Below are 25,095 nucleotides of genomic sequence, written 5' to 3' on the forward strand. Positions count from 1 at the left end.
TTTTCCACAAAGTACGAACTTCATCGTGACTCTGCAAGGTGAAATCTTCTTGAGCGCTCACAGCGCGGCGCATGAGCTCAAAAAGTCGATTGGTTTGATCTTTCGTCATCGATGCAGCAAGCGTGATCTCTGCGACCTCGAAATCAAGCCTTGTGCGGAATGGCTCCCATGGGGAGGTGCTACGAGGAATTGTATCCTCTGTTGGACGGCGGCGAGAAAATTCTGAGAATGGATGGACGGTCGAAGGTATCCTGCTGTGTGGACGATGTTCGATTTTGATATCATCCAGCTGAGGCGCAGGAGGTGCGTCATCATGATGTTGGTGGTCAGAGTCTGGGACGAAATCCATGGATGATGGGTGGCTTCGGGGTGACGATCCCTGCATGTTGATGTCTTGAATATAAGTAGTTAGCTTCTTTCAATCGAAACGGCGCATCTGTACAAGTTTGGGGCAACTCACCATTGTCCTGGTTTTCCTGATTAGCAACTCCATCTTGCACTGCCCAGATTGCGATCGGATTGACTAGCCATTGGATTCAAAGTTAATAAAACAAGAAGGATCGAGTGACAGAAGACTCACCTAGATTCTCCACAGCATGAGACAGTCCAGGCACCCGCCCATCATCATGATTCTCGGTCCGAAACTTTTGACGTCGACCTGGATTCAGATATCATTGTCATATTGTCAGCAAACGATCGTGGTGATTCAAGATGTGCGTGAATTAAATTGAATGCTTACGCTTCTTACGAGTCTCTCAAAGGACTTCTAACAGCTCTTCCTCTTCTTGCCTTTGCCTTTCCTTCTTCTCACACAGTCTTGTGTGGGACATTATCCCGCGTGCTGGCATTGTTGCGCCACATGTCTGGCACTGGACGTCTTCCGAAGCCCGGGGCATGAGAGAATATACCGCAGGATTATGGTACAAAGTTGGTACAAACAGTAGTAGAACAATTCAGAAGCAGATTGGAGGCAAGATATGCGTGGTGGTCGATCTAGTCAATCGGCGGCGGTGGGATTGATCGTAATCATATTGAAACTCAGTTCAGATTATGATTACAATAGCAAAGATGATTTGATTTTAATGCCCTGGCGGTAGATTGAAACATGTGAGCATTTTGATGCCAACAGGAAATTTCCGACACAAGATGAGACTTCCATCCTCAAGCTCCTGAATCCGGATGACCCCCAAGACGTACCTCGTGCCATCGAACTTATGCAAGCTATAATCACCCTTTCCAAAGACGAATTCAACACCGCAACAATGACCGCCGGTGAATGTGCAGACATTGCGGCCATCAAAATTCTTGGAGCTATACTAGAATCAATCCTCCTCCCATTCATTGATATCACGCTGTCGCTGCACCAACAGATCACTCATCTTAGTCGCTATGCGCATCTCACGTTTACGTTTTTCCGTTTGCACCGCTCCGCATTCATGCCACACGTTCTCTATTACGACTCACAGACGATGGTGAAAAACACCTGCTTTTGCATTGCAAAGCAGCAGAAACTTGACGGGTCGCAGAAGTTTTGGCTCATCCAGACTGGTGATGATCATCTGGAGAAGCTATTTGGTATCACACGAATGAGGGGCCAGCACAATTCCGCCATGAACTATTCACAGGCACTCGATCACATCGGCGCCGCCAAGGATATCGATACCATCTTCAAGAAACACCCAAACCTTGAGTCTGGCTCGCGACGACTCAAAATCACCCGTGTCGAAGGACTCGATCATATTCACCATGATCTGTGGGTTGGAGATGTGGTCGCATCACATTGTGACGAGCCCCTTCAGTGACTTGACCCTATGGACTCGGCCAGCCCAAGTTGACATTTCTTCTTAGGTGTCGGGCCAGCCCACTGTGGGCCCACATTACAATGTCATCCGACGTTGATGGGTGGGCCGGCGGATGCATTGTCACCGACTGTTAGCGGTGGGCCCACGGTAGACTGGGCTCAATACGTTGGGGTGGGCCCATGGGTGTCAGAATTAATAGATGTGTATTGAGGGGTGGGCCTACAATATTGAGTCCTCGTTTCCCTCGGGTGGGCCCACGGTCCATAAGTACCCCCGACCGTTAGGGCTGGGCCCACGGTAGAATGTACTCGATGCTTTGGAGTGGGCCCATGGGTATCAAAATTAATGTATGTGTATTGAGGGGTGGGCCTACATTATTGAGTCCTCACCACCTTCGGGTGGGCCCACGGTTCATAAGTATCGGCGGCAGTCCGCCGGCGCCAGTAAATGCGGTCGGCGAGAAATGGGCATTAGTTTCGGCGAGGGGATCCTGGAAAACGGTATCAGAGAATGGATATCAGGCATGGCATCCGACAGTGGTCCATTAACATCGGTCATTGTATTCCGTGGAATAGGATACATGTATAGATATCGGGAACGAGTGCCGGCGATGGTCTACCATGGCCTATTGGCATCGGCCGGGTCGATATGTATTGGCGGCAGAACCCCGAGACACGGTTTCGGCGATAAATGGGCATTTTGTAATGCAGTCAATTAGCTTCGGCGAAGGGATCCTGGGACGCAGTATCAGTGAACGGATATGAAGTTGCTGATGCTGACAGGTTGATAGATACATAACACGGCTGAATCCCGGATATGTATCGGCGGCAGAACCGTTCCGCCAGTATCTCGCCGGCACAATGTTCGGTCACCGGCAAGACCATTGTCATCGGCGGCACCGTGGGCAATACTGCAGTTGGTACAGGTGCCGGCAATGCCTACATCTCCCCGGCAGAAGTATCTGGCTCGCCGGCACTACTGTCCATATTCTGTAAATGCTACCGGCGACTTTAACCACTGGCAAATGAATTGATTTGAGGACCGGATCAGCATGCATCAGTCAATGCCAGCGGCAAACTTAATCTAGGGCAAATGAATTCATTTGCGGACCAGATCTCTGACCGGCATATATGCACTTGTAGGGGGGAAAAGGTATTTTCATAAAGGGGCATATCATAATATCATAGGGTCATATGTATCAGGCTGATTGCAGGCGTTTATCTACATTTATAGGATCCAATTCAAACTATGGTAATACAAAGTAAGTCCAATTCATGCACAACAAATTTCATTCATGGGCGGAGGATGCAATAGATGCAGACTCAGCTGCCACCTCAGCCTCTGCTACAACATCATTGGTGTTGCCGCTGAGGCCGGCAATGTCACCAGACGGAGCGGCAGCCTCTAGATCCTCAGGAACATCCAGTTCCATGGCGTTGCCACTGGCGCCGGCATTGACACCGGACGTGGACTCAGCTTCAGCCTCTCCAATAACTCCAGGAGCGGACTCAGCTCCATCTTCAGCCGCAGCAATGTTGTTGCTGTTGCCGCTGAGGCCGGCGGTGTCACCAGACGGAGCGGCAGCCTCCAGATCCTCAGAAACATCCAGATCCATGTTGTTGCCACTGGCGCCGGCATTGACACCGGACGTGGACTCTGCTTCAGCCTCTCCAATACCTCCAGGCGCGGACTCAGCTCCATCTTCAGCCGCAGCAATATTGTTGCTGCTGCCGCTGAGGTTGCCGATCATCACCGGCAGGCAAGCCACGACAGGTGATGCCGGGACTGGGGGAGGGAGCAACTGGCGGCGAAGTTCTTTAAATTGCTCGGCGAGCAGTTTTGAAGCCGCCTCCTGGTCGGCCAATCTCTGATTGGCTTCAAGGAGACGCTTCTCCCCAAGGCTGACCTTTGCCTCCAATGAGGCGACGGTGGAATGTAAGGCCTCGATTAGGGCGACAACATATGCATCTGCTGGCCCATCAGGAGTGGAGGCGGCGGCGGGAGTGGGAATGGGAGCGGTGGCGGTGATGGGAGCGGTGATGGGAGCGGGAGCGGTGATGGGAGCGGGAGCGGCAACGGGAGCGGTGATGGCAGCAACAACCGGTGCAGGTGCACCAGATGTGGAGGCTGCTGCTGGAGCGGCTGAATCAACTACATAATGTTAGATAAAATTGACAAATACAACTCCGTACTTACCTGTCTCTGGGGAGACATGCACAGGCGATGGACGGCGGCGAGATTTTGAACGCGGGGGCAGAGATGTGGTCGCTGCGGCTTTCTTGCCTTTGGAGGCTGGGATGGCAGAACCGTTACCACCGCACCGATGCTTGAGGCGGTGGCAGCTTTCGCACACGGTGAGTGGTGACCCGGCAATGTTGAAGCCTTGGCGGCATGCAAGCCCTCTGTGGCGGCATGGGCCACAACCAGGCTGCCATACGTTGGGATCAGCGGCGTCATTGCCGGCGATCGCAATTGGTGCGGGCTGCCTTGTGTTAGAACTTGAGTGACAAATGGGGGGAACAACACTTACCGGAACTTGAACGAATGGAGTGCCCATCTTCGGCGCCGGGCCAACGTTCATCGGCATCTCTTCATCTTCCTCATCAGCAATCTCGACATACTTCTTCGGCATCTTGGGTGGAGGATTGGTCGGCGCCTCGACATCATCCTCATCGGTGCTGGTGATGGTGAGGGATGCTGACTTGCTGGCCAGCCGGGTCTTCCTGAGGGCGGGGGGAAGTCTGTTGGGCAAGGATGACTGGCGCAGAGGTTAGAACAGAAAGATAAGTAAAAGGCCAGACTCACCTTCTTCCTGGCCGCCGGCACCGGTTTGTCCTGAGGAATGTCGGCCGCGTCCAACTCCCGGTCGTCCTCGCTGGTGATCATGGCCTTGGAGGTGGCACGTTGCCGTTTAGCCTTCAGCGCGCGACTCTGACTGCGGGCGGTGCTGAGGCAGTGGATTCGCTTGCCTCGTTCCATACCGCGACCGCGCTCTTCTGTGGATTCGGCCACAGGATCTTCTCGTGCCTTGCCCTTGCCCTTGCCTGCAAGGGCTGCGGCATCCTGGGCCAATGCAGCGTTGGATCCAGACGGACCGGCAACAGGAGGAATGGTGGGGGGAAGGCGGTTGGACGGACCGGCACGAGGAGGAAGGGCGGGGGCAGGGGGGTTGAGTGGACCGGAAACAGGAGCATTGGTGGAGGGAGGGGGGTTCCCATAGCCATGAATGCAGGGGTAAAGCGGGCTGGAGCGGCTCCGCGGATCGTCTGGGCGAATGTTGGACCAGACCGGGGCAGTGGCAATCTTGCAGCGGGATGCGTCCAGGTGCTCATGAATCTCTGCGGCGGCAGAGAGCACCATGGGCGACACAGAGGTTGCCCCATAGGCAAAGGAGCCGAAGGTAAAACTCTATACCAAGATTAGCGAATGTGACACTGAAGGTAACAAATCTAAGAAAACTTACAAGGGTTGAGGCCAGCTCCGTCCCAAGTGCGATGTGTCTGGGATCGGCAGGATCCAATTGGAGAGCCTGCCCCAGAATGTAGTCGACCTTGTCGGCTGCAGCACAGAATGCAGCATTAGAGACTGAGGTGGTCATGGTGGTAATGGTGTAAAGATGAGAGGCGGCGATGAACCGTGATGCTCAATAAATACAAGTCCGATGTGAAATGTAATGTGGCGGCTGATTATGTCACACATCCAATATATTTCCATATTGGGTCAATGTGGACAATGGAGATCTGCAATTCACAAATTCGGCATGTTCCGGCAATCTCCAATTCACAATGCCGGCAAACCCCACAGACACAGACCTGTGACGCCGGTCAAGTAGTGATCACACGATTTACCCTCGGTATTGTTCACATTATCATTGTGGACCGCGATCATCAATTGTTGCCAAAGCGAACTGCTGATCAAAGTCTCACGGGCCGCATTCACCGACCCATTTGAAACCGCCGATTGCCGCGAGTTCAAACTCCGATTGTGGCAAATTGTATAAATTTACGTTCGCCAATCATCAAATTCCAAATATTCAATCATGTCTAAGATTCCCGGTACCACCGAGCGCCCCAGCCCATCCGGCGACTCTTCTACCACCGAGCGCCCCAGCCCATCCGGTGACTCTTCTACCACCGAGCGCCCCAGCCCATCCGGCGACTCTTCCACCAGCGGCAGCAGCACCGACAACCCTCCCAGATTCGATCTTGCCGATATGGCAAACATATTCGAGTTCGCCGTGTCCCGCCTGCTGGCTATAACGGTCATCCATGGAGAACAAACCTCCTCCATCATCGGCAACGCGGCTAATTTTCAGCAAGTACCTTATGTGGGAGGCCGATGTAAGTCTTCGAATTCTTCTCATTAATATAAGTTTATTAATCGCCGATCAGGCTTTTTTCATGCCTTGGATCGCGTATTGCGAAGGCATGTGCATTGCCCCGCCCTTGTCCAACAGGCTCCGATACTGCGTCGGGATCCTTGGCATGAGCTCGACGGAGCTCCTGACCTACCGGCAGCTCTATGACCAATTCATGAAGTTACCGGTGGAGCCAACCGGCGCCTGGGCCAGAGGTCGGGTTGTCAAGAGCTATCCCTTGGACTGGTGGAACACTCCTTTTGATACGGCCGACTACGAGACCTTCACCTCCAGTTATCCTGGCTGGAGGCAAGTCGGGGACATGGTGGGAGCCCACTTTGAGCAATTGGTAAGTCATCCTCATTTCAACTGTGCCACCGCCTTACAGTTCAATTTAGCCAGAAAGCCAGTGGTTAATAACCCCGGCGGTGTTGGTGCAAGCAAGATCAACACCGGTAGCCCAGCAATTGGCCACCATTCAAGCCGGGGTCAGACAAGGAAATGAGCAGATTGTCAAGATGTTGGAGGATAAGGTAGTGGAGGCAAAGCTTGTAGCAGCCTCCTTAATGAGAATGGAGACCGCATTGGGTGAAGATGTGCGCGGCGCCATCGCCGCCACCGAACTCCTGGTCAAATATTTGAAAGGGGAACAGAATTAAATTACCTAGAATGACACGGTATGGTACATTAGTTCTAGGTTGATTAGACTACACTATAGAAAGTCCATCCACACCAGGAGTTAATCAACAAGAGACGAGAGGAGCACTTCAGGCCGTTTCCTTTCAGCGATTATATCGACCTCACTGACAATGTATCATCTTCGAGTGGTGGTAGTCAAGCGCCCAATGCATCTATGTCAAAACCTCACGAATCTGCGCAATCCCCACATATGGAGACTTCATTGATTACTACAGGGATGTCAAAGGCATAAATCTATAAGACCGCCGGCATGATATTCATTGGGTCCGGGCCGCCTTTGAGACTTCAAATGCATCCCGGGAATCCACATACAGCCGCTGATACATTTTGCACTGCCGCGCCGCATAGGCAAGGTGTCCCACCTTGTCGGCGGCTTTGGCGATGCTGGCCAGATGGATCCATTGCTCGGCTTTGTGCAAGAAGAAGTTGCATGTCCAGTTCATTTCATGCCGGACAAGCAGCATTTCCTCCTCCCAACGGTCTCTTAGAGCCTTGGCTCGGAGCCAATGCACCCGGTAAACTGAATGTTGTCGGCAGAGTCAGCGGCACCCGGCGAAGAATGTGTGAAGACCTCACATTCATTCAACCAATCACTGCTATCAGAGTCTCCCTCCACATCCATAGACCAGAACCAAGCCAACATGGAGTTTCTCTGGCCTCTGGCATTGGGATCGGCGACGGCGGTGCTGATCTTGAGATGTTCTTTAAGCAATGGCCGGTATCTGTTCAGTAAAATGTCGGCGGCGCCGAGCTTGCCGAGTTGAGACCGGCACTTGGAATATATGCTTGCATTGATGCTTACCGCCCGGTCCACTGAATGGATCTGGGCCCAAGCTCTGGTGGACTTTGCTTGCGACTTCGCCGTTCTGACAGTCTTTCGGAAGATGACCGCCTTGTCTGCCAGGTGCACTCTGATGTTGTGCAAGGCGTCATTGGCTTGTCCTTCCCGGAGAACACGTTCTTGATGGATGACATCTGCGGCGCCGAGCTCGGCGCATCTCCCCTGGCCCAGATTGGATGGCAATGGTATTACAACCTTTTCGGGCTCAAACAGTCTGAATTCATCAGCCGTTTCATCATCTGAGTCTTCTTGAAGGATCAGCAGCTCATGTTCCATGATGTTGAGGTCGGCATCACCAAACCCGTCGCCGACCAACGGTCAATGTCTCCTTGCAGTCTCTCACGACGCCGCCCAATCTCCAATCGTTGGTTCTCCGTCGGCCGCCGCCCTAGCTTTCGAACATCCATGTGGAGAGTCACCTGTGCCTCCTCGATTGAAAGCCCTTCTGCCAGCCATGTCGCCGCTCCCCTTCGCCGAGCAGGAGCAGGTTGCTGGCCATTTTCATCCAGCAACCTTAATTCCTGTTCTTTCCTGGTCGGCGCTACCTTGCGGTAAGCCTGGATGTCGCTGATATTCAAGGCGCATACCTTTTTGAAGTTGAACCTCGTAAATGTCCATTGCCGTTGGATCGGTGCTATGCCGTTCCTGTGCCATCCTCTCCTGCTCTCCCCAGTCCCTGACATTTTTCTCGTCGGCACTCAGATCCAGCTTCTCAAAGGCTTCCCTGCTGTCGGCGAGCCCTTTAACAGCTTGCCTGAATTTCCGGCAAAGGGCCTTGCCTGCATGATCCAGTGAGCAAATTGATTGAGGACCAAGGGAGCACCCACCCATCCTGATCATTTTCATGAAATTGCAATCATTCATTTGGTAATCCAGGCACTCCTTGCGGTGAGGGGTCCCCATCCCCCGCGCCGAAGGAGAGATTATGTTCAACGGCGCCCAAAGGGTCTCCATGATCTCGCCGTCAATTCTGGCAGCGCCGGCGATGAAGTTAGAAGCATAGCGAACATAGCAGCTGTCTTGGTGGCCATGAACATGCCATAGACCTATCCCCGGTATTATCTCCAACTCCTCTTGAATTTGCAAATAAGGGCTGTCAGCTACCCGATCCTTTAGATACTTATGGTACTGGCAATTAACATCATAAAAGGTCAGTGCGCGCCGGATGCCACCGGCGTTGTGCTTCAATGCCTCACACAAAGCATAGTCCATGTTCATCTGCCTGATGTGCGTCGGCGAGGATCTCAAGGCACGGATACACTAATTACTTACCTTTCTCCCTTCTGAAAATCCACCATTGCATGCGGGACGAAGCAGCCATGCCTGGCGCAGGCACAACCGCCGATGCCGGTTGCCTCCAGTCTGTGGCGGGATGCATTGGCTTGATTCACCGCGCGGTGGTTGTTGCACTCGGACCGTTGAGCGGCGTCCTTTGCCAGAGACAGATGCGCCTTGTATTTGCTGTCACTGACCATGAAGCCGCGTCCATCCATCAGGGGGACTTCATCAATCGGATTCGCCGCATGCATATGCTCCGCTTTGAAGTTGCCATCCATGACCAGCGATCTTGAATACAACCAACTCGGCGTCTCCAGATCTGATGCGCTATCGATCTCCACAGGGCCTTCTGCAGTTGGCAATGTCACATTAATTCCCGGCTGGGGACATGCCGGGCAGAAGAGAGCGAGATCGCCGGGTTTTACATCTTTTTCCTCGTGGCCGAAGCCGTTCCATTTCAATAGCTTCAGCTGCCGCCACTGCCTTGCCACTCGCATGAGCTCCCGGTAGCGGTCCTATGGAGTTGTGAACTTTACATTGGGCCGCCGATGGATGAATACTCTCACCGGCACCAAATGCGGAAAGACATTGGTTGTCATCCTCCTCAACTTGCTGTAATAATTCATCGCCGAGGTCCCGCACTCCAAATTATCCAGTAAGAAGTCGTCCAATACATCGAAAGTGAATGCGGTCTTTGGTTGGGTAAAGGATGCAGGAAACAAGCCCAATCGAAACAGCTGTAGGTCGGCGCTTGGGGCATCGGCGCATATGCAATACTTGATGATGTGTGTGTGTACTCCAGACTTGTCCACTATTGTTGTCATGGTCTTGTCATTCTTTATGAATGGCACTCCAGTAGGCAGATCGTGATGGTTCTTTGATGTATTAATATTGGCTGTTGGCGTTGTCGCATGCTCGGCATCAGCATCGGCATCGGTGTCGGTGTCGGCGGCAGCAAAAAATCCTTCATCACCAGCATCATCGACCCCATAGTTTTGGCGTGGGCACACATTTCCGCCGTGCCCCAGTGAAATCACTAGCCCAGTCTTTACCAGGCAACAGTCCTCGAAGAAACCACCTGTCCATTGACTTATCCTATGGAAGGGCAGCCTCTGGTGCTCCGTCCTGCAACAATTTGTGCAAAATAGAGGCTCACCGAAGCAGTTGTGACATTTGTAGACACCATTGGTCCCGCAAATGATGCAAGACCAGTCGGCAGGAGCTTCTCGTTCAAGGAGTATGCTGAGATATCTATTGGTCCTTGGGACCCATTGCTGAAGATAGTCATTCTGACTCTTGAAACAAACTGAGTGAGGGACAGAACGAGGTCCTATGGCTGCTGGGCAGGGCTTACCAGAGACTTTGGTAGCTTCAGGGGTATGAAATCCTGCTGGTTGAGGTCGCCGACACAATCATCTCCACCTAGAAATAGCATATCCTCGGATGGCCACTGGTTCAATGATGACTTGGTAGGGGTGGCCGGAACTGATTGAATTTTTCGGGTCTTGGGTCTCTCTACCCATTTCCCAGTTGCTTTCCTGGTGCGATATGTTTTCTTCCATTCCACCAGACGAATATTGCTGGTAGGAGTCCACTCCTGCACTTTGGAGCCCCTCATGTGCTAAAGCCGATGGTATGTGATGATAGAAGCTAATGGAAGCTGAGATCACCCGCTTCTAAACCAGAACAAACTGTGATGTAATGCATGCTCGGTATCAGTGTTCTCATGTGCCATCATCAAACACCGAGGATTAGGCTTCAATCAGTCTTGCAAAGGGTTTGTTTCATCAGGTAGACATGATGCTGATTTCAGAGTTTGCCATGCATATATAACTTACAGTCATGTGTACATACAAGGGGCAAGCAATACATGGCATGCTGATAGTGACATGCTTTGCACATATACTGACATAAGACATCCATTACATACTTATTATTAGGCTTCTATTAGGCTTCGTTTCAACTGGAATATGTGATGCTAATATTGGAGCCATGGATGCATAACAGACAGCCATGTCTGCACAAGAGGAGCAAGCAATAGCAGGCTGATGCATTGTGTTGACAGCTATCATGTAGCTATATGTAAATAACATGAAATGTCATAGGAACCGAGGGATCCGAGTAAGGGTAGTCGAAACCTACAATTTTCAATATCCCACCATTCAGACCAACGGCCATCTCACAAAATGGCTCGGAGTGAATCCCCGGTCATTGTCCCCCAGCAGATAAAGCTTCCGTTGATCAAGGCCAAAATTGCTGTCCTCAAGACCCACCTCGAGGACTGGAGGACTGTGAAAGGTAAACAGAGACAGAATGTATTGAATGCCATCCACAGGGAAGCTTGCCTCCAAGCTCCTACCCGTGACAAAGCCATGCTCAAAAGCCGGAAAAAGGTATGTGCCATTGTACATATATGCATGCTATAGCTATTTATTTCCAACAACAGACCTACAAGGAATGGCTCTACAACCAGTGTTGCCGGAAGGCTCCAAAGCCTCTCATCAAGTATGGCAAGAAATGGACCGCTCACCGGGTGTTGATTGAGCAGAACAAAGCCCAGATACGAGAGGAGACCGGAGAAACACCTGGGAGTGAGGGGATGATCACCAAGTGGCCGGAGGCCACAAAGACAGTGCTTGCCGGTCTGTCGGCAGAGGAGAAGGAAGAGGCTAGAGTGACCGCAGAGAAGTGGAACAATGAAGCTGCGCCGCCGGACATCCAAGCCAATGTCGCCGAGATCAAAGGCGCCGACATGATTGAGCATTTTGCGACCGAAATGTTCAAGCAGGCTGGAATGAGGATCTTTGTGATGTCGGCATGGCAGAACCGGGAAGGCAAACTTATGTTGGGAGTGTGAGTGATGTTTGAATTGTACCGCCGGTCAGCCAGATCTAAATTTTCTAAGACATGATTTCAATGAGCAGTGTGGCGGCGGTGAAAGCTTTCTGAAGACAAGGGATTGGGAAGTGAACTTCATGCCGGACTGGCGGCAATATGGCGGCGAGCAATTCGGTGAGATGCCAATCCAAGAGAATGAAGCGGCATTCTAATGCACAAATATTCAGATGTCCAGGATCAAGATGTCCCCCAGATTGTGACAGCCAAGAAACGCGTGCCCCGAAAGCTCCTTGAACTGGAGGAGGATGATGATGGGTGGCCAATGCTCCCGGACACCACAGGCTGGAAACGCAGTGAACAACAGCATATCATTCGGTCATTCCTCACTAGGCACTACAGTCAGTTTAGTTCTTCTTTGCTATGCCGCCGGGTATTAATTTCACCAGGGATGTGCATGGGAAAGGAAAAAGCCGCGGCGGCGGTGCCATGGGGCGACTTGGTAAAGAGCCAATCAGATTTCTTCGACGACGCCTACTGGCCCGCTGACGTGCAGTTGGTGGAACCATCAAAGATGGACAAAGCAGACGCCACCGCTCTGTTGTATTTCTGGCATCGCCGACAGCAAAGGAAGCTTCGCCCAACCTTCTGCTTCAAAGCTTGGAAGGACACCGACGGCAACATGGAGAAGCCGGCAAAATCTTTTCTCGGGGCAATGCGGCGAGCGACTCGGCGTGGCCAGAGCACCAGCAAGCAGAAACATGCCTCAAGACAGGATGAGCAAAGCGGTGATGAGGAAGAAGAGGAAGAGGAGCGTCAGTCATCTGCCGACGAAGATCAGGAGGTTTCAACGTCTGCCAATGACAGGAATGAATCATTCCCTATCAAGGTAGTTCAGAGAGGTCTGCCGCCGGTATCCATTGACGGCCCCGGTGATGAGTTGGCATCTGACAACCTTGCCCCTCACATCAATGATTCCACCGACAGATATACCAAGGCAACACCTCCAGTCAGGTCAAAGATGGCCAGCAATATCACAGTTGCGCTCAACACAGCAGATGAACCGGCAAAATCAGGTCCCCGGACCGCAAGGCAAGGTCTTCGTTCCAATGTGGAGAATGAGCCACCGGCCAAGGCTTCCAAACGCCATGCCGCCGCCGAGAATGAGCCACAGGCCAAGGCATCAAAACGCCGGGCTCCAGTTGAGAATGAGCCACAGGCCAAGGCTTCCAAACGCCGGGCTCCAGTTGAGAATGAGCCGCCCACCAAGGCATCAAAACGCCTTGCCACCGCTCCCATCAGTGACACGCCGGCCAGGAGAACCAGGAGCAAGGCAGCGGTTGCTGACGCTCCAAAGGCCAAACGGAGTAGGAAGTGATCATTGCCGCCTATCATAATGATCATGTATATGAGCTACAATTGAAATACCATCCTATGCCAAATGATATCTCCCATTGTGAGCACCGCCGGTATCAAATCCCAAGATGTTTTTGCCGGCTTGATGCCATGTCGCATGATGCCATGTCGCATGATATACCTTGTTTCAAATACCATTTGATGTGCCGCCGCCGGTCATCTCACTGATCCATATGGGTATGGGTAATATAGTACATTTCATTGTCACCGGTGATATGGCACAGGATACATGTAACAAATTGAGATTTTAGCTTCTACTCATCAGAGGTGGCAATCAATTCCTCTGCTATCTCCACCTCACACAATAGGGAGTTCACCATTGGGGCGACCCTTTCCTGCACCTGTGCCATATGATGCAAGCTGATCATGTCCTTGAAGATCCTGGTCAGCCTGTCCCGGTTTTCGCAGAACGCCGATATCATAACCCGGTTGCTGTCCAAGACTTCGTCGGGCATAGGGTCCCGGACGTTCTCGGTGGCACGAATGCGGCCGCCGACCATCATCGTTGCCACATAATCAACTGGTTAAAATTAGTTAAACAGCATACAACTATGCGGAGTTGTGGCTTACATTCGTCTCCATGGAGGTGTTTGACGATGTCGATCGCCGCTTGCTCGGCATTGCCAATTAAAGATGCCAATGTTGGCTGCTGCGGCCTCCTTGCAGGCGGTGCAACCGGCGCTGGCGGCATGGCACCAGATGGGCCATCGGCGGGCATCAGCGATGGTGCTCGGATCGGCACCGGTTCCCAATCTCCTATGGGCGGGAGAGGCCCACAGTTGAACTGGAATGCTGCTGGAGGGTCAGAATTGACTAATACATAGGAATCGAACTTACGCCTATTGGCGGCAGTATAGCCCACATGCCGGTCTCCAGTTTGTACCGCCGGTACCACCTCCTGTGGCTGCTTGATGGGGATGTTGAGGTTGAAGCCAAGGTTGAATGGCTGGAGGATTGGGCTGGCAGGCAGTTCTGCCTGGGGCGGGGTGGAGGGCGGGGTGAGCTGAAAGCCCAAATTAAACGGCTGCAGGACTGGGCCGGCAGGTGGTTGTCTCTGGGGAGGGGTGGGGCGAGGTGGGAGGTCAAGGCCCAGATTGAATGGTTGGAGCACTTGGCCGGCAGGTGGTTCTGCTTGGGCCGGGGTGGAGCGAGGCGGGAGGCCAAAGCCCAGATTGAATGGCTGGAGCACTTGGCCGGCAGGTGGTTCTGCTGGGGCCGGGGTGGAGCAAGGTAGGAGGCCAAAGCCCAGATTGAATGGCTGGAGCACTTGGCTGGCAGGTGGTTCTGCTTGGGCCGGGGTGGAGCGAGGCGGGAGGTCAAAGCCCAGATTGAATGGCTGGAGCACTTGGCCGGCAGGCGGTTCTGCTTGTGCCGGGATAGAGCGAGGTGGGAGGTCCAAGCCCAAATTGAATGGCTGCTGCATTGTGGGGGATGCGGATGCCACCGACGACATGGGGATGTCCATGCCGAAGTTGAACCTTGGCAGCGGAGGCACCGCCGGCGCGCCAATTCCAAAATAAAATGCTGAGGTCTGATTAGATCAGAGCAGTCGACTGAGACACAAGACTTACCTGTGTTACCCACGGCGGCATTGGATGTCGCCGATCCATATCGAGATTCATCATTGGTATCCATTGGAATTTCGAATCGGACTTGGTGTTGCTCTGGTAGTGACATGGCGTTCACAATTAAGTTGGAGGATAAAAAATTAAGTGACGACAACTGGATTCGGCCGTGTTAAATATCTGATTGTGTGGATTGTGGATGATTGCGGAACTTTAAATTCAGCAGCCCAAACAAAGCATTTCGGTGCCAGAAGTTGGACACGTGATTTCAAAACGCTTCCTTTTTAATTAAAACATTGCCGCATGGAGTTGCCTGCCGTGCCAGGAACCACTCATTTTAAAATTTCTTTGCTTCCTACCGGCATATTACCAGGTCTTTCATCGCCCGCCCATTGTCCATCTTTCAAGTTTATCCCTCCCATCATGCCCTCTGCTGAGACATCCAACAAGGCTTTGAGCGATGCTGCCGCTCAGGTCCTTCAAATACTGGCAGTTGCGATCATGTTGCAGGACGGTAATCCCGAACACCTTCGGTTCGCTGTGCAGGTGGGGAATATCATGGTGGGTATTTCTCTATTAGCACCGGGTGATATGCTGATTTCGAGTAGACCCCGGTTTTTGCAATGCATTCCAGTTCGGCGACTGTGGTCCCCCCTGTCTTGCTCTCAGCAGCCATGGAGATGCAGGAACACCTAGATGACACCCGGCAATGGTTTGTCAGTGCGCCGGTGTGGGAGAACATCGGCGCCGATGATCCCCGGATCCAGCAGCATCCGTTGAAAGACAAGGCCCGCACCATCTTGGTATCGAGGCCGGTGCCATCTACATCCACCGCCGCAGTCGCACAGTCTACGCCAGGCCCGGGCCCATCAAGGCCAAAGCCCAAGCCCAAGCCGGCGTTAAAGAAGAAGCCGGCGGAGGGTAAATTAGACAAGGGTAAGGCCAAAGAAGTGGTGCCGCCTGAAGATGTGCAAGGTGATCAGGGACGAGGCCGTACTTTGGCCATTGAGAAGAGGAGAAGGGACTCCGGTTCCAGTCCAACACCGGCGCCGCCTGGTGGCCTTCAATCATCATCGGGGAATGCCGCCCCACCGCCGGTATGTTCAATTATTCGCTCAATGGATTTTTATATTCATTATTACCTAGCAGGCAACATTCTCCAAGAAGCAAAAGATAGCTCAGGATCCAGTGCCGCCACCGGCCGATGCGCCCCAGGAAGATATCACCGCTGTAAGTGCCCCGGTCCTCTGATTGTGGCTGATCTCACTCCGGCGCCATAGGACAAGGATGCTCCGGAGTTGGTGCCGCATTGTGACCAATGCATTAAAGTGTATGTACTTCCTGGATGATTACTGGATGTGATTAGCTGAGTTTCCTTGGTCCAGATCCGTGATTTGTCGTCGGGGATATGGTGCCTCCGGGGGCACACTGAAAGCCTGCGCCCGGTGCTCAAAGGGCAAGTTCAAATGTTCCCGCTCCAAGATTGATGCCGGCGAGGTGCCGAAGGGTCAGCCTCGCCGCCCGCGTTCGAGTTCACGCCGGCGTCCCCCCACACAAGGTAATGTCTTTCCTTGCCTTGGTATGCATGCCGCTGACAATTCTAGACATCGTTATGGAAGCCGATGCTGCAGCGCCGCATGCACCCGCATATTCCGTGCCACCGATTGCGACTTTATCACCCGACAGTCGATCCCCAGATCCATCCTCGCCCCCCACAGTTGATCCTCCCAGGCAGTCGGTTGTTCCCTCCCTCCAGGATTCAATGGAAGTGGATTCTGACAGAGATGCCATGATTGATGACTTGCAGGCGATGACATTGGAGGTCATGAATGATCGCGCGGCGTTGCTATCAAAGCGGTCGGGCCTCCAGGAATCCACCAACAGCGTCCGGGCTGAAGTTGCCAAACTGCAAGCTCGGCACACAGCGACTGCCGACCTAGTGCATGCATTGACCGACCGCACCGATGCTCAAGATGCCGACATCCAGGGACTGCGCGATTTCCGCGCCGCCATCGACGCACTTCAAAATCAAGTCAACGCCTTGCAAGAGCAGTCGGTGACCCGGGATGAGACAATCCGGCAAGCTCAAGCTCAATTAGCCCGGCAAGAACAGGCTACCGTCCGTCCTTCAGGATGCCTACAACGCTCTTCGTCATCGTGTACTCGGTCACAACCAGCCAATACCTCCACCCTTTTCCGGCCCAATGTATCATGCCAACCCATCTTACAGCGGCAATCATAGTATGATGCCTAGCATGGGCCAGATGCAAGCCATGGAGCACTTATACTTCAACTTGCCTGCCGGTGCTTCTGCCATGGGAGGCCCATCGGTAGGCAACGTCGCCGGTGGTTCCGGCTGGAACGTCCCTGGTGGTCCATCTGCCGGCCGATCTCACAATCAGATCGCCGGCAGTTCTCGCGCAGGTGCACATGCCTTTGGCGAGTCGGCATCAGGCAGGCCGCACTAGACATTCATTTTCATTACATTTTTCTTAGTGTATCATTTGATGTTCATCCATGCTATAGTATCTCTGTTGTGTACATAATAGCTATTGCCGCCATCAAATCACCATCTGGCGGCAGCTACCATCTAAACCTCCGCCGGATTGTGATTTGATGGCGGCGGTGCCGAACAGGTATCGCCGGTCCATGCAGCAGCCATGAGGTCAACACATCAATTACACTGATGTCTTTACATATTTTGCGCAGTCACACGTCATTACATGTATGCAGTGTGCATGTACTATTACGTCCGTCCTCACCCATCGTCCCCTTTGGAGAATTCATTTATCACTTCAGGATGTTCGTTTGTGTTATTGCTTTGCCGCTGGACATATAAAGCCACAGCCTTTGTTGTTATCTTGCATGAACCCTATTCCCCCCGACTGGGCCTTGGCCACAACCCATATTGCTAGCGAATATGTCTCTCATCAGTTCTCCGCTTTGGTATCAGGACAGCCGAATGTCCTTCCTCCCCTCGAGCTTGATTTTGTCATGCTCATGGGATGCTCCAAACTTGCTAGCACCCTCGCCGACGCCTATCGTAATCCAGGTATGACTCATTTGTCGGTCCCAGCAGTCTCGCTCCACTTACACCGGCATTAGTTACAATAAACTTCGATGTTGCCAGGTATGCAGATGCGCTGCAGATGATGGAGACCGGCACAAAACCCGATCGTGAAGAAAACTTGCTTTCCCGATATCCGCCGGACCGTCAAATCCTCCTCGATCGGCCTGCAGTTGTCTGCGATAAGTTCGGTATAATCATCCTATGGTATCTCCCTGGAGCTATCGATATAGACATACAGGTTAGTTGCCCCCATCGCCGCCGATGATTGCTTTGACAATCTTAGAATGACATGGTGGCGGCGACTGCAAATATGTCGGCCCTGCTGGCTGCAAGTGTCACACGCGGTACAGAAACCGGCGGTAAATGGAGGACCCACGAATCCAACTTTGAGCCCAGTCAGCAAGGTCTCACCCCGGGGTGCATTAACCTGTCTCCGGCATGGTTTTTGCAAGCCCATCCGGTAAGTTAGGTTCACATCCCGACATCTTGTCTCACTGATGCTCATTCATCCCAGGCTCCCAAGTTTCATCCGCAGGTCTCGGCGACTCTGAAACGGGATGGAAGCTCTTTGTGTCAGGCAATGCAGAGACCGGCGGCACTCATTGCCGCCGCCTTGAGAGTCATGCACCCTGACCTCTATCGGGCATCATTAGCAACACAGCTGGCCCTTGGCCTCTGGGCAGCAGACACGAAATTGGATGAAATGGGTGCTCGCCTCAGAGAATGGGCATCAGTATTTACAGCTGTCGCCATTGTATGCAACCGGCGCTCACCCTTGCACCGGGATCCTTTGTCCCGTCCCCAATCGTTCGATGTCATGACTAGCGTCGGCAATTATGGACCGGCAAGGATGAAGATGCCGAATATAGGGCTTGAAATTGTTTATGGTCCAGGCGCCATGGCTGCTGGTTCAGGGAGAATTGTCAGGCATGGGGTGGATATGGACGCCGGCCGAATAGCCTGGGTGTGGTATATGAGGGATGATGTACACGAGTTTGTAGATATCCCCCGAGCTGACTACTCACGGTACCAGCTCAATAGTCAGCGGCACCGAAAACAGGACTTGAGAGTTTCTGACATTCAAATGCATGTATAACAGATGTACATAGCAAACCAATAGTTGCCAATACATACAGATTACTGAAGGTTGCCGGCTTTGACTATGGGATATGCCCAGAAAGACCACTCTCCTCACTGATTGCCGCCCTCAAATATTTGCCACTGCAACATGCTGTTGGTGATACCGGAATGGCGGTCATAAATGCTCTCGGCGGTCCCAGTATGGACAGTGATCAATTGGGGGATTTGGCACCTATCGCTGATTGTCCAATCCCGGCAATTTTTCTGTCAGGCACCCATCGGCGATCGTCCCATCCCGGCAATTCTGCTGTCGGCGATTCAGGAATGACAGTCATAACCCTCGGCAGTTGTCCCGTCTCAGTGATTTTAGATTTTTCGGCGGTCATTTATATGGATATAGATATACTGACTCAGATATGTTTGGGTATATACCATGTCGGCCATGCCGGAGATATGCTCAGGTGTCGGCGAGTTCATAAGGGGCCCACCCCTCACCCTCGGGTAACATTCAATAGTGATAGTATATACCATAACACTACTATCCATTATATTATTGGGTTCCACAAAGTGTATAGCGCGGGCCCACCCCTGAGCCATGGGTATTAACTACCACCTGGCCCACCCGCTATATGCAGGGATAATCTCACATATGGGCCCATCCCTTTAGTAAGGGGTACATAGTAATGTGGGCCCATGGTGGGTTGGCCCGACTCTTATGGAGGAATGTCAACATGGGCTGTCCTATAAGTAAGGGAATATGTCACTGCATTATGTGTTGTGACCTTCCCTCAGTGTGGAAGGATGGTTGTGATGAGGCACTGACTGTGGTCACAGACGCCCATATGTCTGCGGTCTGCTGCGCGTTCAAGGAGTTTTTTTTGCAGGATGGCTGTGACCTTATGCGGCCCTGGGGGGCAAACAGGTACTTGGGGATATCAGATGTCGAAGCAGTGTCGGACACGACAGTGACACAGGAGATACTGTTCATTACCTTTCTGCCCTTCCCACAACCCCTACCAGGTGTGACGCTTATTGGTCCTACCAGTGTCGAAGAGGAGCCTGAGCTAGATGATGATGTCCTTACTCTGGAGGAAGCCCTTACTCATGGTGTTGAATTCGGAAGCCCGAACATTGACCTTACCATTCCATCGACCTCACGTCCTGATACTCCAGCTCTTGTTAGCGGCCCTGGGATTAATCCAGACGATTACCTTCTTGTCCATGGGAAGTACATCCACAAGGAAACGATCTGTCGACGGGTGCTCAATAAGTATTTCATTATGAAGTCTCTCAATAGACAGGAGCGAGTTTATAGCATCGGTTTCACAAAGGTTAATCAGCGACATGAGCTCCCAGGGAGGTCTATCACCGGTGGTGATACATTCATCATTGGCGATGTTTTCCTCACAATCATCCGCATCAACCTCTTGCTCACTATTGCACTTGTGCATTCCACATCAATCGAACACCACAGTATTACACGCCATCATATCCTTGTCTCGAATGTTCACACCCCCAACATTAAAATCACTGGCCAAATTCTCACATTGATCCCTACGCACCAACCTATTGATCAGCGCTCCTGGCTCTGGATGGGGAATTATGTCACAACGAACTCGGAGATTCAAGGCACCACGCAAACCACGGAAAAGGTTGTTGAAATCACAGTGCCGGGATGTCTGGTAGAACTCATTAACCCCGGGACAATGTGCATTCATATGCGGGCTGACATCAATTCCGACAAGTTTTTTGCATTGAATAACCTCGGGAACACGTGGATCATCAAAGAGTCGGCTCTTTCTCTTGCATGTGACACTCTTTGGCGCACCGCCTGCGAGCATTCAATTCCTATCAAAAACATTCTCTGTGTCCCTACCCCTTCCGATCCTTCTACGTTTCCTTATGCTCTTCCTGATGGTGAGTTTCTCATCTCTTAACTTAATTATACCTACTAACACAGTGATACAGGCTCCGCAGGTATCTTTTGCATTGAAGCAAGTCAGCAGCTTGCCGCTGCAGAATCGGGACCTCTGGAGGACTGTCCGCTATGTGGTGCGAAGACCGACTCAATGCGAGTGCACGTCGGTCTGCATATCTTGCGGGCATCTAACAGCATCAACAAGACTCTAAAGGAGCAGGTGTGTGTCAAGGTTTTGTTCGCAAGCAAGACTTACCCATTTTCAGGTTGGTCTCATATACCCTTGTGGATTCTGTGGCCGATCCGGTCATGACAAGTGCAAGATTCAAATCAAGACCTTGAATAAGGGCGGTGTATCACTCGAAACACACTGCCCTTACCATCATGTGTTCTGATATGTCAACGCCGACATCGGTTCCAAGCACTGACCCTCACGGAATGTCCCACTCAAGTGTGAACTCTGCCATCCATCACTAACACCTGTCACTGGGAAAAAGTCTCAAGCTGAATCAGTATTTGTGGACACTATCTGGCGCTACAATATGATTCAGCATCTTGATGATGTTCACCCGCAGTACTCGCACCCTAAGAATCCCAATGGTCACCCTTTGCCACTCGACATCCTCAATACATTCACGCTGACAAGCCTCGAGCAATGTGACGCCGGCATTCCTGAGATGCAGTGGCTCAAGCCTGTTTTCGATGATGATAAAGAGAATTACCCTGGACCAAGCACCCACAAGCGCAGGACTAATAACGCCGGTGGCACAAATGTGAAGAAAGCTCGTAAATCCATATAGTCAGTTTGTTTGTTTCATTTTCTTCGCATGCTTTCATGATCGCACGTACAAGACTCTCGCTCGCTCGCTATCATTTTGCTTTCTTACACTCGCTACTTCATGTTCTCGCGGATTGCATAGCTTCTAGTTGCATAGTATTACTCAGGAATCAATTCATGCATGTTTCTGTCTCATTATATTGCATATGAGGTGTAAATGACGCATGAATATTGAGACGCATCTCCATGTACCAGTGAAAATTTCAAACATTACAGAATTACTCGATTTGGCCATGTGACCTCATGTGAGGTCACTGTAATGGTGGTGGTGGTGGGTTGCCGAACTAAAAGTGTTAGTGTCTGGAACAAACCGATCGCACACCTCTTGTCATGGGTGACGTGAGCCTCATCAGGGATGATATGGGGGATACAAGTTGAACCGCTGACAAGGAAAATTTCACACACGTTCGACTCGTCAATCTTCAAGACACGCAGGACAAGAAAGTCAATGTTAAACTGGGGGTGAGCAGAAACGGAACAGTGAGTGAATAGTGCATTAGGTAGGTGGTGCAAGAGGCGAGGGCGGTTGAGAAGGCACATGTTGAGCGAGATGTGTTTGCAGCTCTTGAGTCACACCAAAACCTGGCGAGGTGCCTGCTGAAGAGATCGAGCAGAGATGGTAGAAGTGCCCGGGACTGCGAGGAGCTGGCACATGTCACTGAAAGGGAGAGGGTAGGCGGGGCTTTGCACAGGCGGGAGGAAAATGGGAAGAGAGGGTTATAGTGCTTCATCGATGGTGAAGACCTGGTACGACGTTGCACATTGCGCAGGAAGGGCTGAGGGCCTATAAGCCATAGTATCTGCTTGCCGCGACTTGCTGCTGATGTTGTGTTTGCGAATGGGTGGGAAGGACAGTTCTATGGGATATGAGTAGATACGCATAAGTGAGAAGTAGGTTACTCACCGAATTGTTCATCTCCATGATCGAGCAACTCATCCCACGATGTTTGAAGTCTTCCAATGATTTCACCATTGCCTAGCATTCAATTGAGCTCAAAGGACGCTCTAATCTCCATTGATAGAGCGAGAATATCACAAAAGAGATCCCAAGGTGATAGGGAGTGACTTACTTTCAAGTCTAATAGATTGGCTTTCTGCATTACTGGGCATGATGGAACAATGAAGTTCACTCACAAGACAGTTCCCGCGTGTCTTCGCATATACCTGGTACATAGCTCGCTCTACCCGTTTACCTGTTCTGATACCTGGTACCCTACCTGTTCCGCATACCTGGTACTCTCTAGACATCCACTCGCTTACTCCGCATCCGCGTGCCTCGCATCTCTGCGCATCCTCACATATGCAGTCGCCTTGTCGCAAGCCATCTCTTCCACTACTTAGTTCCCTTCACTCTTATACTTGAGGAACTGCTCTCCAAGCTATCCCCTTGGGTCAACCACTATTCTCGCACCCAGCAGGATTGGTATGCTGTCACTATAGCGGACTTCTACAATTTCTCCCACAATGCCTTCAGAAACCAATCGAGTTCTTGTACATTGTCAAAGCGACATCATGCTACAACTAGACATCACTGTGAAATCTGCTGAATACAGGACTCGAACTGTGCCGACACCTCGCCTTCTAACATTGGATCATATTCCTCCTCATTGTCACTGCCAGTGACTACTGTGTTCACTTGCAAGGGGATAGAACCGGTGTAACCTGGTAAGCTATATATGCGTGCAAGGCAGTTGCGATGCACATCGTTAATCTGGTGTTGACAATTGTACAGTAACCACAACTCCACAGCAAGTCACGTATCTGTCGAATCGAGTTCTGTAGCCGTCCATTCAATATCAGAATCCTTCATGTCAACCCATGCCTGCAGGCGTTGTATTTCAACATTCAGTTGAGTTATTTCTTCCTGCGCGCAAATGATTTTGAAATACTTATTGGACATCTCACAATGGATGCCGTTGCTCCATGGCTTTGCAAGTATGTCATGGCATGAGCACTTGAGAATCTCGAACTCGCCGAGAGCCACACAAGACATGACCTCACTGTATTGAAGGGTAGGCCATTGGGGGTTTTGAGAGAGAGCAAGCTTGTTGTATTTGTCGAGTGCTGATTGGATCGCACCAGAATGCTTCACAATGGCTTTGGAGATCTGTTTCCGAAGTTTGTAGCCTAGAATCACATGAGTGGCAAAATATACATGAAGACTGATAGATACCTGTGGATGCAAGATTTGCCTTAGATAGCTCGAACATGAGTTGCACAATGAGACCTTCAAGATCTTCGATAGCATGAATAAATTGACACTTTCAGCTGTATTCCAGTGTTTGATATACTCCTGAGACTGAGGGGACCATCACATGGCTACACTCATTCGATCTTCAATATCCTCGACAACATGTATCTGGACTTGCAGGCGTTGCTCGGCAGCACATCGAGCTGCATGTCCTTGCTTTGTCGCATGCAAAGCATCTTGACTAAGGCCCGAGAATGAAGAGGGCGTGTATGACACAAATTGATTGTTATGCAAAGCTTCAAAAGTGGCCCTGGAACATGTTCATGATTTATCATGCAAACTTAAAAAAATGACTCACTGGCACTTCTCAAGCTTCTCAAGCACTTCAACATACTCGACTGCAGTAGCATCCTGTGCAGGCTCTACGGCCACGGCTTCCAGATAAGTGAATTCTTCCGCAATACAACTTTCAAAATCAAGTCCCTCCCCGGGGAATGTTGCGCGATAAGCTTTGAGTTCCTTGGTGTAGTCGGAAATCACAGTTAGCACTTGCTTGTAATTATTCAGAATAAACCGGCCTAAATCAAATGATTGAATGACCCGAAATTATAATACTAAGTGGCGCACTTACTAAGTTCAAGGTACTTATTGATATCCCACTGGTCGAAATGAAGCTCCAGGAACTGAACATAATGGAAATGCGAAGCATGACATATAAGTGGCGCTGCAGCATTAGAGGCTGCGAACACACGCTCGCATGTTTCCAAGTCCTCGAGCCCAAATCCATGAAGGTAAAGAGGGTGATGTTGCAGCTGGCACTTGTGATTGTGCACGTGGCCATGAAATGTGTTGACAGCAAGGATAAGATTATGATCAGCAGCTTTCTCTCGAATCGAGCTTGCAGCAACCATTTTCCTGAGACTACATCCAATTAGTGTTGTTGTGGCTCCAGCTTATTGCTGGTTTAAGCCAGGGTCAGAACATTCGATAGCCGAGCTTACATGTGACTTTGGCTTATTTAATTTAAGGTTTGACTCGGCTCAGGAACCACAGCTAAGTCAATTTTGGGGCTTAAAGCCAGCTTAAATATTTATTTTAAACTGTACATTAAAAATACATTACAATTTAGAATTATCGAAGATCTAACTAGTACCAACACATGATCGATAATCAAACGGGTGCTAATGGCCCCCCAAGATCAAGTA

At 51.2% G+C, this 25,095-nt stretch overlaps 10 protein-coding genes across 10 annotated transcripts; 5 read left to right on the plus strand and 5 right to left on the minus strand.

Moving 5' to 3' along the window:
* DEU56DRAFT_694813 (uncharacterized protein) lies at nt 1-181 on the minus strand (the record flags this gene model as incomplete). Its single annotated transcript, XM_041347204.1, has 1 exon — nt 1-181. A coding segment is annotated over one exon (181 nt), but the record flags the coding sequence as incomplete, so codon positions are not given.
* An 84-nt stretch (nt 182-265) lies between these two features.
* DEU56DRAFT_915620 (uncharacterized protein) lies at nt 266-1,802 on the plus strand (the record flags this gene model as incomplete). Its single annotated transcript, XM_041357765.1, has 2 exons — nt 266-303; nt 1,130-1,802. The coding sequence occupies 2 exons, from the start codon at nt 266-268 to the stop codon at nt 1,800-1,802; spliced, it is 711 nt and encodes a 236-aa protein (XP_041205381.1).
* Nucleotides 1,803-3,090: 1,288 nt separating this feature from the next.
* DEU56DRAFT_915621 (uncharacterized protein) lies at nt 3,091-5,400 on the minus strand (the record flags this gene model as incomplete). Its single annotated transcript, XM_041357766.1, has 5 exons — nt 3,091-3,953; nt 3,999-4,284; nt 4,333-4,560; nt 4,608-5,210; nt 5,266-5,400. 5 exons carry the CDS (start codon nt 5,398-5,400, stop codon nt 3,091-3,093), a joined length of 2,115 nt encoding a protein of 704 aa, XP_041205382.1.
* A 441-nt stretch (nt 5,401-5,841) lies between these two features.
* Nucleotides 5,842-6,818, plus strand: DEU56DRAFT_758545 (uncharacterized protein; the record flags this gene model as incomplete). Its single annotated transcript, XM_041350236.1, has 3 exons — nt 5,842-6,142; nt 6,228-6,508; nt 6,558-6,818. 3 exons carry the CDS (start codon nt 5,842-5,844, stop codon nt 6,816-6,818), a joined length of 843 nt encoding a protein of 280 aa, XP_041205383.1.
* A 297-nt stretch (nt 6,819-7,115) lies between these two features.
* DEU56DRAFT_872751 (uncharacterized protein) lies at nt 7,116-10,595 on the minus strand (the record flags this gene model as incomplete). Its single annotated transcript, XM_041355808.1, has 8 exons — nt 7,116-7,378; nt 7,435-7,944; nt 8,016-8,240; nt 8,287-8,478; nt 8,527-8,921; nt 8,972-9,492; nt 9,544-10,272; nt 10,332-10,595. 8 exons carry the CDS (start codon nt 10,593-10,595, stop codon nt 7,116-7,118), a joined length of 3,099 nt encoding a protein of 1,032 aa, XP_041205384.1.
* Nucleotides 10,596-11,163: 568 nt separating this feature from the next.
* Nucleotides 11,164-13,190, plus strand: DEU56DRAFT_758547 (uncharacterized protein; the record flags this gene model as incomplete). The annotated part of the gene is made up of 5 exons (XM_041350237.1): nt 11,164-11,370; nt 11,424-11,830; nt 11,883-11,989; nt 12,043-12,213; nt 12,262-13,190. The coding sequence occupies 5 exons, from the start codon at nt 11,164-11,166 to the stop codon at nt 13,188-13,190; spliced, it is 1,821 nt and encodes a 606-aa protein (XP_041205385.1).
* Nucleotides 13,191-13,482: 292 nt separating this feature from the next.
* On the minus strand, nt 13,483-14,905 carry DEU56DRAFT_758548 (uncharacterized protein; the record flags this gene model as incomplete). The annotated part of the gene is made up of 4 exons (XM_041350238.1): nt 13,483-13,748; nt 13,799-14,041; nt 14,066-14,752; nt 14,800-14,905. 4 exons carry the CDS (start codon nt 14,903-14,905, stop codon nt 13,483-13,485), a joined length of 1,302 nt encoding a protein of 433 aa, XP_041205386.1.
* Nucleotides 14,906-15,216: 311 nt separating this feature from the next.
* On the plus strand, nt 15,217-17,261 carry DEU56DRAFT_915626 (uncharacterized protein; the record flags this gene model as incomplete). Its single annotated transcript, XM_041357767.1, has 7 exons — nt 15,217-15,354; nt 15,402-15,890; nt 15,940-16,023; nt 16,074-16,123; nt 16,179-16,351; nt 16,398-16,849; nt 16,893-17,261. 7 exons carry the CDS (start codon nt 15,217-15,219, stop codon nt 17,259-17,261), a joined length of 1,755 nt encoding a protein of 584 aa, XP_041205387.1.
* A 397-nt stretch (nt 17,262-17,658) lies between these two features.
* DEU56DRAFT_915627 (uncharacterized protein) lies at nt 17,659-21,661 on the plus strand (the record flags this gene model as incomplete). Its single annotated transcript, XM_041357768.1, has 9 exons — nt 17,659-17,845; nt 17,899-18,101; nt 18,147-18,323; nt 18,378-18,903; nt 18,963-19,142; nt 19,778-20,860; nt 20,912-21,081; nt 21,128-21,247; nt 21,314-21,661. The coding sequence occupies 9 exons, from the start codon at nt 17,659-17,661 to the stop codon at nt 21,659-21,661; spliced, it is 2,994 nt and encodes a 997-aa protein (XP_041205388.1).
* A 1,791-nt stretch (nt 21,662-23,452) lies between these two features.
* On the minus strand, nt 23,453-24,801 carry DEU56DRAFT_758550 (uncharacterized protein; the record flags this gene model as incomplete). The annotated part of the gene is made up of 5 exons (XM_041350239.1): nt 23,453-23,826; nt 23,873-23,935; nt 24,025-24,200; nt 24,249-24,468; nt 24,522-24,801. The coding sequence occupies 5 exons, from the start codon at nt 24,799-24,801 to the stop codon at nt 23,453-23,455; spliced, it is 1,113 nt and encodes a 370-aa protein (XP_041205389.1).
* Nucleotides 24,802-25,095: the final 294 nt, after the last annotated feature.

The sequence above is a fragment of the Suillus clintonianus genome, assembly GCF_016758775.1.
Source record: "Suillus clintonianus strain FC179 chromosome Unknown DEU56scaffold_71, whole genome shotgun sequence".
NCBI lineage: Eukaryota > Fungi > Basidiomycota > Agaricomycetes > Boletales > Suillaceae > Suillus > Suillus clintonianus.